The sequence below is a fragment of the Hippocampus bargibanti genome, linkage group LG22 (assembly GCF_051943395.1).
Source record: "Hippocampus bargibanti isolate YZ-2025 linkage group LG22, ASM5194339v1, whole genome shotgun sequence".
NCBI classification, from domain to species: Eukaryota; Metazoa; Chordata; class Actinopteri; order Syngnathiformes; family Syngnathidae; genus Hippocampus; species Hippocampus bargibanti.
The window spans coordinates 3864232-3881268 of record NC_142755.1 but is presented as its reverse complement, the minus strand read 5'-3'; the positions used below and the strand labels follow the sequence as shown (position 1 = coordinate 3881268).

General features: G+C 40.7%; 1 protein-coding gene across 7 annotated transcripts in view; it reads right to left on the bottom strand.

The window, feature by feature from the left end:
* The window catches only part of LOC148881694 (copine-8), a 43011-nt gene extending 29361 nt beyond the window's left edge, over positions 1–13650 (bottom strand). The window contains exons 1-4 of one of the 7 annotated variants that reach the window (XM_088989221.1): positions 13320–13425; positions 13079–13151; positions 10242–10387; positions 775–815 (exon numbers count right to left, since the gene is read on the bottom strand). Coding sequence is in view for 2 of the 7 variants with exons in the window: in XM_088989220.1 (XP_088845346.1) it covers positions 775–815; positions 13320–13417 (139 nt within the window). In the remaining 5 variants the exon portion in view is untranslated. Of the gene's footprint in view, positions 1–774; positions 816–2970; positions 3074–10241; positions 10388–13078; positions 13152–13319 lie in introns of those variants that run through there. The other 6 variants (XM_088989220.1, XM_088989222.1, XM_088989225.1 and 3 more) reach the window with 6 other exon arrangements.
* Between the last annotated feature and the right edge of the window lie 3387 nt (positions 13651–17037).

The window sequence follows — 17037 nt, the reverse complement described above, 5'->3', positions numbered from 1 at the left end:
TATTAGCTATATCCAGTAGCTATCTGCAAATTTCCCCATTGTGGGATGAATAAAGGTTTTCTGATTCTAATTCTGGTGGCTAGCTATCTGTTGGCTATCTATTAGCTATCTACTAATTGGCTGGCTAGCTTTCAACCTCTATGTCTTTTCGTAAATGGATGCTACAGCTTCGTGTTTGGTTTCAACATTTAGCTTGTAACAGACAAGCACATTCCACTGAGATGTCCCTTATCCACTGGTGAAAAGGAAACATTGATCTTCTCTTCTTTCATCTAGAACTGCTTCATACAACTAAGATGGTGTACAAAGTGCTTATGATTAAATGACTGTCATGATTTGTTATTTTGTTTTTTGTTGTTGTTTTGACTTCAAGATGGTGCCGCCAGAGCCTTGACAACAGCTTCTGTATTTTTGTTTTTCTACTTCTTCCTTTCCTTTCCTCTTCCTTTCATTACTTTGCTGCTGTGAAATGTAAATTTCTCCTTTGCGAGACTAATAAAGGCCAATCCAAGTACAAATTAGAACATTTTCAAGTTGTGTCAAGCTGTGATGTCTTGTATGGTCCTCCCACTCGCTACCATGACGTTCATCGCTGTCACCCTCGCCTCGTCCACCCCCTCGCCGCCGCACATCACCGTCAGCGCCTTGTCATTTGTAACCCACGTTGTATCGGCGCCGCCGCGCTTCATCGCCGTTTGCGCAAGGTTCCCCACTCACCCCCTTTGTTTGCATGTTAACAAAATAAAAGCACGTTAGGGGGCGGGGGGGTCTTACTTGGGTCCGATTTGGAGAAAGTGTCTCTGTCCAGCAGGTTTCTGTCAAAAGAAAAGAGGTGTGGTTCAGTCACGGCCGGCTAGCGCTTGATGACAAATGCGTGGATGATCCAAACGATCGCCGATAGATGCAAAGGCCACGAGCAAGAAAGCTGAAACAAACAGACTGGGTGTGAATGAGGCACATGAGCGCTAATCATTATTTCTAATCGGAGAAGAGAAAGATGAACGGTGGTGAGCGGCGACATCTTCAAGCACGCCGTCGAGTGGCCTCGCTCGATTGTCAAAGAGGTTACATCGGTGCATTGTCACTCAGGTTGTGATGAGAACTGATTTCTATACGTGGAGGATCCTTGACAAAAGCCACTTATCGCACTTTTAACATTTTAATCACTGTCAACAGGGCTTGATATGCTACTCATTCACTGCCAGACTCCAGTGCCAGGGTTTTTTGTCATTGTCACTCGAATTCCAGGACCCACTGAATATTGAGCTTTAGGACTACATAAACATTGAATTAAGCATAAGAAACATTAGACTCTCTAAATTCATCAAAAAAAAGAGTTAATTCCTAAATTATATGGGTGTGGAGTTATGAGTTTGAAATGGGGGCAGCTGTACAAAATGCAATACATATTGATTTATATAGCGCTTTAACAACAGCTGAAGCTGGAACAAAGCGCTAACGTGTGGAAGGGAAAAAAAAAAACGTTGCCAGAGCTCTGGCCAGCGCTTTATCGGCACCCAAGCATGAATAACCAAAATCCGAATAAATTCAAAATGGAACTCTGCGTCATATTTTCAATTAGATCAATAGATTTGTGGATGGCAGTGAATGAGTAAACAGCTCCCCGGCATTAAACATGGAAGGAAAGCTGGTAAACTCTGCAAACCTTGGGTCTAAAATCCACATTGTCCGCCGCGCAGAGCATATTTAAGGCTTCACGGTGCACGAGCAGCCCAATCAGGCATGGTGACATTCCAAATGGGCTTCTGGGTCCCCCCACCCGACAGTGTGTGTGCGTGCGTAAGACCCGTTTTCAGGATTTCCACCTCAGAGGAGAATGTGAATGATTCATAGCTTTCTCTCTCGCTCTGGTTTTCCCTCTCCACTTTTTTTTAAATCCCCAGGCAGGGGAGGGGGGGGGCGGAAAACTAAAAGCTGTCCATTCGATTTGGACAGGTTTGAAGGGATAAGAGGTTCCCTAAGTCATTTTATTATTTTATATTTTTATTTTTTTGGCCTGCAAAATGCTGCCATTTCACACTCGTAATAATTTGGTGTTGGGTAATACAACAGACAAAATGCTTACAATGGATACAAAAAAATACAAAAATTGTAAACAAATTGCCTACAGAACTAGATATTTAGCTACCTAGCTATAAAGCTATCTTAGTAGCTAGCTATCTGTTGGCTATCTATTAGCTATGTAGTAGCTCGCAGGCTTTCTATCTGGATGGCTGGCTTTCTATCTACAGTATTTAGCTTTCTATTAGCTATATACAGTAGCGATCTAGGTGGCTAGCTATCTAGCTAGCTATGTATTAGCTATCTATTAGTTGGCTGGTTGGTTTCTATCTATTTACTTCCGGGTTGAGTGAACGCTGGCGCGTGGCTGCCACTGCTCACCCACAGAAAAACGTATACTGTGACTGTAAAGTGACCTTGAGAGTTTTGAAAGGTGCTTATAAATGAAATGTATTATTATTATTATTATTAAACTTGCAGATTGTTCCCAAAATCAGTCTATTTCTCCCATTTATTTATATCTTGGCTAACAAACAGCAACCCGCTTTTACAATAATGTTCAAATGTCAAATGCTAAAATATTCTGCATGAATACATGTCGTTGCCCTTTTCAAGCACTCACTTATACAGTTGCCAAATAAAAAGAGCAAAAACTAGTCATGAAGTGAAGCAAAAATGCCCTTTGGACGATAATTTGGACATGAATTTAGCGACAACGCTAAAAAACAACATTTCATTTATCTTACAATGCAGATTATGCTGATTTGTTCGCTAGCAATTACGCAGATGCTAATAGGAAAAAAAAAATCGCTATCCGATTGCCGATTTAGCGTTTCACGGCTCGTTGCAGAACCGGCGCGATAACAGCTGGACAGTTACCATAGCAACTTAATGACAGCCTACTGAAGCACCTTGACCGGTAACATCGCTCTATGTATTTTATTGTACCTTTTTTTCCACGAAAATGCATCAACGCCATCGGAGGAGCGGCGACCATTTTGGGGCTAACAAGCTACGTGCCGATGTTGCTTTTTGGGCAACGGCTGATAAAACCTTCTCCACTTGAAAACATTTCTGGCTAGAAAAAAGGGCAAAAAATTAGAGAATGTCATAATTCATAATAGTAAATCAATAACAGAATATATAGTGTGTATATGTATATATATATATTTGTTTCAAATTATACATGCTACATTTCACCGGAATGTTTTGGTATTTTGCAGCATCTTTTGCTCTCTTTCCTGCCTCTCTGATCTCATCTCATGGTGAAAAAAAGGGATTTGCTCAAAGACAGCGGCAGGCGCCCACTATTTATTTTGTTGTTGTTGCAACTATCTTTTCTTTCTATTTCTTCATCCCTCCTTCCTCAGTCATGGAGGGCCATTATGAGTCAAGTTCTTTCCCGTCGGTCGGCAATTTGACCGTGACCTGAAAAAAAAGGAAGGTCTGGGGAGACTGAACTAAATACACGTATTAGGTATGGAGACCACACATGCACGCTAGCGCAAAAGCGTACACGGTCTAGTGCTTATTCAGTTCAACACTCACGGTCACCTTGCTCAAATCTAGATTTATTCATAGAGATGTGGAATAACCGATATAGGCCTATTTTAGCCAAAAGCTATTTTTTTGTTCAACTCATTCACTGCCACAAAAATGTATGCCAGGGTTTTTGTCATTTTCACTCTAATTGTAGGACCCACATAATATTGAGTTTTAGGACTATATAAACATTCAATGCAGTGTTAGAGCACTTACAGTCACAGGATATTTTTTTATGAGCAGCGGCAGCCACATTCACTTCACTCAACCCGGAAGTAACTCAAATAGATAGAAAGCTAGCTAGCCAGCCATTATATCGCCAATAGATAGCCATCGAGACAGCCAGCCAGCTATCTAACTATCTATCTAGATAGCTAGCTATCCATTAGCTATATCGCCATCCTTCTAGCTAGTTATCTATCTTGATAGCTATCTATTAGTGATCCATGAGCTATCTAGCTTGTTATCTCGATAGCTATCTATCCGCTACATCCGAAAGTCCAAGGCATAAACAACCCGTGTCGACACGTGCCGCCAATAATAATAATAATAATAATAATAATAATAATAATAATAATAATAATAATAATACATTAAATTTCTTAATTCTTTGCAAATACCGCTGCTCACCCACAGAAAAACTATCCTGTGACTGTAAAATGACCTTGAGAGTTTTGAAAGGTTATTAGAAATCAAATGTATTATTATTATTATTATTATTATTATTATTATTATTATTATTATTATTATTATTATTATTACTATTATTATCATGATAGCTTTATGCTAACAAATAAATGGAATCACCATAGACGTGCTAATAAATAACGTCGATGTCTTGGCAGTATGTCCTTTCAAGCTATTGATTGAGACTTCAAGACAAAAAAAAGGTTAATGTAACCTGGAATTTGAGTGACAATGACAAAAACCCTGGCACTGGAGTGGACACATTTTTGCATATTGTATGGCAATGAATGAGTTAATTTGCGCAAAACCAAAAGGTGGCTACACGGTTTTGTATGTTTTGTTCATTTGACTTCAAGATGGCGCCGCGAGAGTGGCTGCCTTTCCAGCAGCAACTGTATTTTGTTTTTCTACTTCTTTCTTTCCTTTCCTCTTCCTTTCATAACTTTGCTTCTGTGGATTGTAAATTTCTCCACTGTAAGACAAATAAAGGTACACCCAATGCTATCCAATGCAAATGAGGAAGTGACACGTGATCACATAGTAACTCGGTTCCTTCAAAGAACTTCTTTTCAGGACTGTTCCATTTGGAACAGTCCAAAGAAAATAGCTTAATACCAACATGCTTCCGCGACACGCCTAAAATTTGCGGTTTCAGAGCATCGTATGATCGTACAGTTCCATTTACAAATAGGCGCGGCGGTAACAGTCGCGGCGCTAACATTAGTTGCTCATAGCAACAGAGCGGGAATATTCTTGGAGACGCAGTACGAGAAGGGGGAACCCAACTGGGCATGCTCCGATGTTCTCAACAGGTCGCCGAGCACATAGCTACAAGTACCTGTCTTTTTTTTTTTTTTTTTTGGACCCCCTTCCTACATTCGCACCAATTTACCCTCCACTGCTTCTTTCGCCTTGCATTTTTCATTGATCTATCCTATTTGATGAACATCTCATTGGACACCCCCCACTACCTCTCACACATACACACACTCTACAGGAGAGCATCAGCAGCTTGTATTTTCTCTCCGCTTCTCCAAGAAGGCTGCCCTAATTCTTCCTGACATGGGTCGGAAGAGCCAAGAGAACATCTCTATGCGCCAGCGCACACACATGGGAGACACACCGGCGTCCGTCCACGTGTGCGACTAACTACACATCCGTCATGGACGCCGCGCATCTGCGCCGTTGGCATTTCACCTTAATTGCCTTTGTCATGCCGCTTTCCATGCGGTTTGGTTCGATTGGCCTCCATCAGCATGTGTCGCGGGGCAAATGCTGTCAAGCTGCTTGCCATTGGGGGGGGGGGGAATATTCCAAATGTTACCAAATTACCAAATGTATGTATTGTATTTTGTAAAGTAGCCCCCATTTCAAGCTCAGATAACTCCAGACTTATACAATTTAGGATTTCACTATTTTTCTGATGAAAGAAGATAGTCTAAAGTGTCTTACTCTGCATTGAATGTTTGTCAGGTTTTGTATTTTCTTGTGGGGGTGCTGATAAAGCGCTGATCAGACCTCTGGCAATGTTTTTCCCGTCCACTATGGGGCAGCATTTGCCTTTTGTCCATATTAGCGCAACATAAATTACCATGTATGTATTGTATTGTATTTTGTAAAGTAGCCCACCCCCATTTCAAGCTCAGATAACTCCTGACGCATTTGACTTAGGAATTAACTATTTTTTTTCTGATGAATGAAGAGAGTCTAAGGTTTCATACGCTACATTGAATGTTTACGTCAGGTTATGTTTTGTCTTGTGGGTGTGCTGATAAAGCGCTGGTCAGACTTTTGGCGATGTTTTTTTCCCATCCACTATGGGGCAGCCTTTTGTCCATGTTAGCGCTTTGTTACAGCGCTATATAAATCAATATGTATGGATTGTATTTTGTACAGCTACCCCCATTTCAAGCTCAGATAACTCCAGATCCATATAACTTAGGGATTAAGTCATTTTTTTCTGATGAAAGAAGATAGTTTAACATTTCTTACGCTGAATTGAATGTCCTAAAACTCAATATTTGAACATTTTAGTGAAAATGACAAAAACCCTAGCACTAGTGGTCACATTTCTTCACATTGTCTGGCAGTGAATGAGTTAAAGGGAAACAAAACGACCATTTCTAGAAGGAAAAGCAAGAGACTGCAGAAGCCAGACTGAGAAGCCAGGCGCGGTTGGTCATGCGAGAGAGTTAAGACAGCCTCCAGGAGGAATTGAAAGAGCTTCTGTCTTGTGCGACAGGAGACATGACTTCATTAGGCTGATTTCTCTCGCTTTCCTCGCTGTAAAGAAGGCCGTGACGGCTTGCCTAGTGCACGCGAGGGCATCGTATTGTGGAATGGTCAGAATTAAGTGTCACGGCAGCCGATCCCAAAAGCTCTGGAGGCAGCTGCGACATCATTTGTGTGGGGAATGGGATGGCGGGAAAGCTGTTGTTTTGACGACATGAAGTGTAATTCAGATTTTATACAATGTCTATCGATCCCGTGGGAGCTAATCTACATCCATGAGAATGAAATGTCACAGCAACGCAGCGAGCCCCGCTGCTGATAGCCGCTGAAATGTCATCGGCGAGATGATTGACAGATCGCTAGGGTGACAGTACGCCTGATGTTTGTGTATTAGCTTTAAAGCGTTTTATATCACCGAGAGATTTTTCATGCTAGAATTTAGTGTCATTCATTTTTTCCGGTGATGAGCCGATATCCATCAATCACATTGAGTTAAGCACACACACGTGTCTACGCTCAAGTCCATTCGATGGAACGGAACGCACCCCACCCCCCTCTGGAGCTTTCAGAGCGACGAGTTACGAGCTGAAAGGATTCAAGTGGGCTCTTTGGCGGTCCACTTGTGCTGCACTTTTAACACCGGTGAGTGATTGGCGAGTCAATGACTTGCCCTTCGTCACATGTTGGCAAAATCGGGAATGCCGAGTGAAGAAAAATACATAAATAAATCAGATGGCAGCAGATGACTCTCCAAATGTGTCCTATTTTGACCCTCCGCCTACTGCAGATACACTCTAACAGCCATTAGCTTCTTTTTTTTTTACATGGCGTAACCTGCCCTTGAACACATCGTGAATGTTTCGGGCGTCGGACAGACGATCAATCAGTCAGCAAATGAGAAAGACAGAGGTATGAGGAAACAAAGTTGAGTCAATCAGACTGATGAAAGATTTAACATCAGGGCCAAAAAGAATTTTGACCGCTACACCTTACGTGCATTAGCTTGCTTGCCTGCTACGTTAATGCTAGAAATGTACCCAATCCAGTGGCACACAGAAACACACACTGTGTGACTTTTGTGGCAAACCAGTCAAAGGAAAAAAAAACAAAAGAAGGAAAAGGGTCGATTGTAATTTCCTCACAGTGCATAAATCTTTACAGCCTTGAGTCTGAAGCGCATGGCAACACCACTTGGGCCGAGGAAACTCACATAAAATCACAGCACTTCGCTCAGAATCAAACATTAAGAAGTGGGGTGGGGGAGTTAAGAGTCACAGTCGTCCAACGCGCCGATTCAAGAGATCAATTTACGGCGGCCTTGAAAGGTTTCTTGGAGGTACGGTTGCTTTGTCTGACTGACTGACTGCTGCTGCCCTTTTGTGTTTTCAATCAAAACCAAGCGGGCTACCCGCTGCTAAGAAGGCACATGTAAACAGACGCCGGGAAATTTGATTGCGTCACCCACGCCGGCGCGTATCCTTTTTTGCGCGTTGAGCTGGGCTCTCACAGCAGGTGACGCCGACGTGCCATACGGGAGACACTTTGTCTTGTTTTCAAAAAGACGCACATTACTGGCGCTTTTGGAAGCCTAAAAAGAGCAATGTCATGCCTTGTTGTCGATTGAGGTTGGTGTGAGCCAACTGTAAAGGGTCATAGACAGCGTTTTGGTTGACTTCAGAGTGGCAACATGTGCGCCTTACTCTCAGAAGATGCCACAAACCGATCCGGGGAAGGCAGTCAAAGATTATCGGTCGCTAAAAATCAATGGTCCACTGGGGGCCGGCTGCCTTAAAGGCAATTTGGTTATTTGACCCTGATTCAACTCTTCCCCTTTGGTCAAATCGCAGGAGAACAAAATCCTTTGTCTGGTCGTACCAGAAAACTGAATGCATGTTATTACCTCAAACAAAGAAGCACAATGGTAAAATATCAGCTCAGTTGGGACAAAACAAAAAGCGAGCATCAGAGACTGCCAAGGACTTCTTTCTAGGTGGGAATCATTTGGCTTCCTTTCCAAGCCAATACAATAAAACAGCAAGGATGTAGCCAGGGGGGAAAAATGCATGAAGAAAGTACTGAGTGCCAAAATGCTCTTTGCACAAACAATGCTGGCCAGCATTGAAACGGTGGTGCTCGTGGGTGTCACAAGACATTTGACGATCTACTCAAAACACAGAATCCACAAGGGTGGCTAAATCAGGGTGCATCTAGAGAATCAAATGCAAAAAAAGAAATCACATGTAATCTTTGTATTGAATCAGTATCCACATTATGTAATAATAAAATAAATAACACCGCCCTTCTGCAATCTACATTTGTCCAACCTAGTTTTGATCCTTTTCTTGGCCTGCAGCCCAATAACCTTAAAGGACAACCGACGTCTCCGGACAACTTGTGTCCATAATTTGTAAAATGGCTTCAAATGACTTCTACTGAGCGTATTTTACAAAGATTCCACCGCATATAGCGTTTATATTTTACGTTTTAAGACTCACACTGAATATTCAGGAAGTCTTGTTTTTGAGTTGGTGACGAGTCTGTACGTGACGTCACTAAAGGACTGCCCCTGACCGTAAAAAAGATGCATTGTAGCGGTCCTTCCATCACGTCAATATATTTTGCTGTACTTGTTTGGTCTGGGGACCTCGTGTTGCACCCAAAAGCTGCCAGAAGGCCAGAAGAGGGCGTCCAAGCGCCATATAAGGAATTTATCAGCCTGTGGAAACGGAGATGGCCACAGGAGGTCGCCATTTTGTGCCTCTTTTTTGGGTGAGAGATTTCCCCCCAATGTTGCCTCAAAATGACATGGAATAAATTCTTTAATCGATTCCAAACATGTATGCTATCCTCTTCAGAACTATTTGAATCATATTCATAACATCTACATTACATTTTGAAACCACATTAGCTCGCTAACGTGTTAAATCGTCAACTAGAAGACTCAAAATACATCATAAAAATCCACACTACAAACAACAACTACTACTAGAGGGATGAGCAACCATGCTCACTGTTTTTTTTTTTCTTTAACGTGTACTTTTTCTCAGCACCGGAGAGAATATCTCAGAACCTGCGTGTTATTATTGTAAACAGCTACAAAGTTCGCTGACAGTGCTAAGCCTGTGGCACAAAAGTCAGTGAGAGATAGAAACGCAGCAGAAGAAGGCGGCTGACAGAAAAAAAAATATAAAATTCCTCAGTGATGCAAAAGAAAAGAAAAACTGTCAAGACGCAAAGCAAAGAACGTCCTATATTCCTTTTTTTTTAAGATGCGACTAGATACGACATCACCCACTGGGTTTCACATATAAAACAAACAGTCTAAACCTATTCATTTATTTCTATTTTTGCAAAGAACTGGCACGTTTATATCATCACGATATCATAACTAAAAATATCATACTGCGTGTTTTGGGTATTTTAGATGCTATAAAACGTTTTTCTGATGTCAGTTAAGAAACAAAAAAAGTGACGTCAGTTGTCCTTTAATTAAAAGCATACAAACATGTAAGCTTGCATATTAACTTTGGGCCTTGCGGGCGGGTTAGGTCTTTCATTTATGAGACCTGCTTTTGTGTGGGTGAGCATGCACGTGTGCGCCGGTCCGATCGATGAACGTGATGAAATATTTGTCCTGGAGTCCTCCCCCCCACATCCACCGCCGCCCTCCCCCTGGCACCATAAAGCAGACAATAACTCCACCCCGGAGTAATTTAATCTTCACTTTGGGATTTGAAGAGCGACTTCTGTACACCAACCTTTCCCGAGCAGCTCCGAGTTCTTAAAGGAGGCGTGTGCCAGTTTCTTTAACGCACCGTTTCCGCCCAAATGGGAGATTTTTAGTTGGGTTCTCCGGTTTTCACAGCATCATTGTCGACTCACTGGTGGCTCTTATTTCAAATCCCTATAGAATCACAAACATAATCGACGGAAGCTTACAGCAAGACCGGTCAATGATTTCTAGAGTAGCCTCACTCTCTTGCCATTAATTATGAATATTAACTCATTTATGAATTTATTCAGGAATTGAAAATATGAAACTGAGTGAATTGAAACTACAGCAACCTGGTCATCACATCTGAATACTGGTATGTTTAATATCTGACTGAGTCAATCTTGTGACCTCTAAAAGCTGTTTTATCTTTCCTCCATATTTCAAACTTAACTCATTCACTGCCATTGACAAATTTATTCGGGAATTGAAAATATGACGTAGAGCATTATTCCCGAATTTGTTCTGGGTTTGTTTTTTTCATGCTTGGGTGCCGATAAAGCATGGCTTCTGGCAATGTCTTTTTTTCCCACAAGGGGCAGCTTTTACCTTTTTTCCATGTTAGTGCTTTGTTCCAGCCTCAGCTGTTGTTAAAGCACTATATAAACCAATATTGCATTGTATTTTGGACAGCCACCCCCATTTCAAGCTCAGATAACTCCAGACCCATATAATTTAGGAATTAACAATTTTTTATTTTTAATAAATTTACAACAATGTTCCTAACATTTCTTTGATGTTATAATCATGGGATATTTTTGTGTAGAATTCTGAGAGGAAAAAAAAACAATTCATTCCTTTTTTTAAATAAGGCTATAACGTGAGAAAATGCGGGAAAAGTGCAGTGTTCTGAATGCTTTCCGAACTGACTGTAACTCATTTTTTCTGATGAAAGATAATTACATGTACAACTGGAGAGAATACTACATATGTTACTACAAAAATGTTTTTATGTCCCATTGTTCGTAACTTGAATTTTCGTAAGTAGGGGAGAGTCTGTATAAACAAATATGTATGTATTACATTTAATTTTGGACAGTCGCCTTCATTTCAAGCTCATATAACTCCAGACCCATATAATTTAGGAATTAATTTTCTGATGAAAGACGAGAGTGTAAGGTTTCGAACGCTGTGTTGAACATTTATGTAGTCCTAAAACTCAATATTCTATGGGTTCTGGAATTCAAGTGACAGTGACAAAAACCCTGGCACTGGAGTGTACACATTTTTGCACCTGTCTGGCAGTGAATGAGTTAAAATCATTAAATGAAAGTCAAGAGCTGAATCGTGTCACCTTCCTTTCCACAGAAACAAAAAATCTCTCAAAAGAAAACATTTTCAGAGCAGCATTTCTTGTAACGTGATTCATATAAGAAATATGAAACTCTGTCTCTCCATCACATGCAATTTTGTATTCCTTTCCTTTTTTTATTTTTGTCACCTTGCACACAATAACTTCCAAACCTGCGTAACCATGGAGACATTGTACACTGGCTGGTGTGTCCCCAAAAAATAAATAGACGCAGCATTGTTAGAGTAAAAGGCATTTCAGCGCTGCCTCGGGTTGGAGGTGGGTGGATGGCCACCAAAACAAACGCTCTCCCGAAGCCAGGTGACTCAGACATGAGCAAACTCTGCCAAAACACGTTTCATATAGTTTGCCGGAACATCACATGCTCTTTGGAAAAACGCGTGGATACCAAAATAAGCCTGGCTGCCCTCTCGTGCGGGTGAGGAATGAGGCATAAACAAACTTTTAACGGCTAGTCGACAGGTTTTGCGGCAGGTTATCTGATGGAGGACCACAAGCGGTCCGTTGCGGTGTAAGAAAGCATGAATAGTTGGTTTATCCGTTTAATCTGTACATGAGCGGAAAGTTCCACTACTGCTATGGAATTTCTTGCATGGCAACGACGCAGCGGATTCAAAGTGAAACAAAGCTATGGAAGTACAACAATGTCCAAGTTGATCAGTAGCGCTAGCTAAGCTACAGCGAGGAAACCCACAGTGGACATTTTGTTCATAAATAACAGCGAGGGGGCAGTTAGCTTCCCATAGTTTGTTGCAACGGAGGCGTTGTCACTATTTTGTGGTAGTTCTAATGACATTGCACACTGCAAGAATCAAGAGCACAGAAAATCCGACTGGACCCTCCGCACCCTGCCCACCACCTTTTCCAGCGACTCCCCTCAAACAGGCACTACTGATCCATATTTAAACAGCTTCTTCACTCATCGCAATTAACTCCCTAAACAGTAACCTACATATTTTTATGATGATACTAGTGCAGCGTGTTCTACTTGAGACAAATTCCTTGTGAGTTCAACATACTTGCCAATAAAGATTATTCTGATTCACGCTTATGAAGGGGTTTAGCACATGTTAAATCAGCAAAAGGCGGATAAATTATGTGATATCGGGATTTTGACAGCTGAAAAATATGAGGGGTGACAGGGGGGGATCATACTATACTGCCCCTTGGTGGCCATGGTAGGAATACCCGAAGAAACCATAGGTACTCTTATAATAATAATAATAATAATAATACAGTAATACATTTCATTTATAAGCACCTTTCAAAACTCTCAAGGACACTTTACAGTCACAGGATATTTGTTTTCTGCGGGTGAGCAGCCACACGCGCTCTTCACCCTTTGCAAAACCTCACCCAAGTGTCGAAACAGGAAATCCCCACCCGTGGACAGAAACATGTTTACATTCCACCCGTGGACGGAAACACATGTTTACAGCTGACGATGACCCACGCCTTGTCAGACAACATTCTCGCGTTCATTTTGCCAAATATTATAGTTTATATCTCACCTGTTATCTTTGCTTTCACGTTTGTTTGTGACGTCATATGACTTTATTCTCCGGTTCAAACTTGATATCAAACCTTGTGAAGGAACGTGATAAAGTTTCAAAATAAGATGAAAGGAGCGATGTTGGATGATACAGAAAAGTAAATAAATGTGAAAAATATCCAAAAGTAAGCAGCTGGATAAAATTAAAAAAAATAGTAAATGGAGTTTAAAGGCGAAACCGTGAGTGATAATTACCTTACCTGCAAGACACCGTGATTTCAACTTTGGTGGCAGGAATTGATGCGTTGAGCGGGTCGAAGTCGCCTATCGACGCCATACTCATGAAAGTGTTGTTCATCCTGTTCAAAAAATGGAAAAAAAATGTTTTATGCCACTTCGTTGTCCTGTTACGCCCCCGTTTTACTACCCTCGGTGGACGTCAACGAATGAGCCCGGCGGAACGTGAACCGTCCCCGGCGTGAAGCGAAACCGACTCGAAGCTGATGGAAGACAGCGACAGGCTGGGAGTTTTGATGTCACTCCGCCCTACGCTCTCTGGTACTTTCTCTACTACTTTGATAATCTCCGATATCTTATTTTTTTTAATCTAAAAATATTTTATTACGACGAGTAATCTGTGAACCGTGTACGTCCGAACTGTAGAAGTTGATTGACATGCCATTTTTTTTCAGTGACAAGCAAGGAACTACTCGAAGCGGCGGCGGAAGCATATGTCGTCATGCGGCCAAAAAATACACAGTAACTTTGATACTTTAAAAAGAAAAAATGATCCCTAATAGATACTGGAGACAAAATGTACATTTAAAAAAATATTCAATAACATCTAAATACCAAACAATTCGTGTTTTCGCCCCCCTTCTTGTTCGTCCCTTTTGACTGATGAGCAAATTACATAACGTTACATTGTCTGGCAGTGAATGACATTACTAATTTATTACTTTTTATATGTTTTAAAAATACCCAAATCACTTCAAACTCACAGTGAGTACGTACACCGACAGAAAAAAAAGAAAGAAAGATAATTAGCAACCATGTGACCCTAAATATCATGTGACTATATTTAAATAGTAAACAACAAGAGCCTAATATTTTCTATGACTATAGATCAAGGCATCCAACTAGACGCAATGCATCAACTAGACATGCAAATTTCTCAGTATTTGTGTTTGTTTCAAGACACCAATTGCGCTCTGTCGTTTACTTTTATCTCACATCAGATTTAATGAAGTGAAAATACCCTCCCGCTGGCTTAGGATAAAACGACTCATTGATGAATGCGACTGGACAAGGAGGAGTGTGATATTATGAAGAGGTATTTTGTTTCCCGAAGAGCTTAATGAAGGAAGCACTTGTGTTGCGCTAATTGAAAGAAAACAAAAACCAATTACTGCGTTAGGTAAGAGCCAAAAGTACCAAAGTTAGCCTTTTAACTCATTCACTCAGACGATGTGCAAAAATGTGTTCACTCCAGTGCTGGTGTATTTGTCATTGTCGTTCGAATTCCAGGACCCACAGAATATTGAGTTTTAGGACAATCAATGCAGCGTAAGAAAAAGTTAATTCCTAAATTGTATGGGTCTGGAGTTATATTAGCTTGAAATGAGGGCAGCTGTCCAAAATACAATGCAATATATACATATTGGTTTAGAAAGACGCTCCCCAACTTACAAACGAGATACAGTACATTCCGAATGGTTGTTCGTAAGGTGAATTCGTTCGTAATCTGAATTCGTTCGTAAGGTGAATTTGTTCTTAAGTTGCTGCAATGCTATATTATGTATGCAATGTACGTTTAAGGCTTATATAAGGATGTTTAAGGCTTGTATGAGTAAGCTGTATTGTTTTGTACTAAAAAAATAAACATTTAATAAAATATATGCTCTATAAAGATATGTACATGTATAACTGGAGAGAATACAACATATGTTACTACAAAAATGTTTGTGTCTACCGTTGTAACTCGAATGTTCATAAGTACAACAGCTGAAGCTGGAACAATGCGCTAATATGAAAAAAATGGGGAATGCTTCCCCCTGGTGAAAGGGAAAAAAAACATGGCGTTCTACGTTATATTTTCAATTCCCGGGATAATTTCGTGAATGGCAGTGAATGAATTAACCGTTACGTTTGCTACTTATATCTTTTTCTCAACGGTTCACTACCACATTCACCGTAGTGAATAAACGGCATGGGAACATATACCAGCACACAACTTTTTGAACTCCAGCGCAACAATGATCAAACCACTGAATCATAATTCAAGAGTTGCTTCCACGGATATGCATTATACATGAAGCCATTAGTTCCAAATAAATCGCGCAATTATTACACACGAACAGAGCAGGAATCTCATTCATCTTGTGATTTGCCACGGGGGGACATTTATACTTGAATTGCTGCTCACAAGCCTTTAGAGAACGCACCCGTTTCTTTCTTTTTTCCAATGTGAAATGTGCTTTTCCATGAAGTTAGAGCGAACAATGTACGCCTCGGTTGCTAACGTGAATGCTTCCTATTACTGTGAGAAAAAAAAATGAGTGCAAAATGGGAGACGGGAACAGGGAGCGCATATTTGAATTTGGAGTGAAATATTCTAGTCATAACCTGGCGCTCTACCGTTATGAATACAAATGTTTTTTTTTTCTTCTGGTCATAAAAAATTACATCTGGTGCATCTGCATGAATCCAATATGACATATTAACTCATTGCCAGATGAGTTACGATGCCAGACTCAAGTGCCAGGGTTTTTGTCATTGTCACTTGAATTCCAGGACCCGCAGAACATTGAGTTTTAGGACTACTTTTATCAGAAAAAAAAAAATCCTAAATTATATTGGTCTGGAGTTATCTGAGCTTGAAATGGGGCGTCTGTCCAAAATACAACGCAATATATACACATATATATGTGCTGCCCTACTAATGAACATTCGAGTTACGAACAACGGTACATACGAACATTTTTGTAGTAACATGTAGTATTATAGTAGTACATTTAATTTCTAAGCGCCTTTCAAAACTCTCAAGAACACTTTACAGTCACGGGATTTTTTTGTGCGGGTGAGCAGCGGCAGCCATTCGCACCACCGTTCACTCTACCCGGAAGTAACACAGCAGCAAAGTTATGAAAGGAAGAGCTTTGTAGAGCATATATTTTAATTAAATGTTTATTTTTCAGTACAAACTAATAGAGCTAACTGATACAAGCCTTAAACATACTTATATAAACCTTAAATATACTTATATAGGCCTTATTAAACACACATTCCATACAAAATATCGCACTGAAGCAACTTACGAACAAATTCAACTTACGAACGACCGTTCGGAACATATCTTGTTCGTAAATTGGGGAGCGTCTATATAGCGCTTTAACATCGGCTGAAGCTGCAACAAGCGCTAACCAATTCCGGGTTGAGTGAACGCTGGCGCGTGTGGCTGCCGCTGCTCACCTGCAGAAAAAAAATATCATGTGACTGTAAAGTGTTCTTGAGAGTTTTGAAAGGTGCTTATAAATAAAATGTATTATTATTATTATAACATGGACAAGAGGGAAACGCTGCCCCCTTTTGGAAAAAACATTGCCAGAGGTCTGACCAGCGCTTTATCGGCACCCTAGCATGAAAAATTAAAACTTATTATTGACCTGGACTTTTATTATCGGGAGTACAGTCGATATTTGCTCCAGGCAAAATATAAAGAGAATTTCCCATTGTTGTTGTAACTCATAACCGTAATAACCCTTCATACCAATTGAGGCAAAAATATCACCTCTGAGAGGGGAATTATCCTGTCATTTTACAGTTATATATACATAAAAAACATTCAACCAGCATATAAAAAACATTCCTCCTTCCAATAATCTTCAGGAAAGTGTGATGAGACGCCGAAGGGGGATACGGTTCGGTGTGAGCGCATTAAGTGAGCAAGCCGCACTATCACGGCTCATCAGTTCTGGT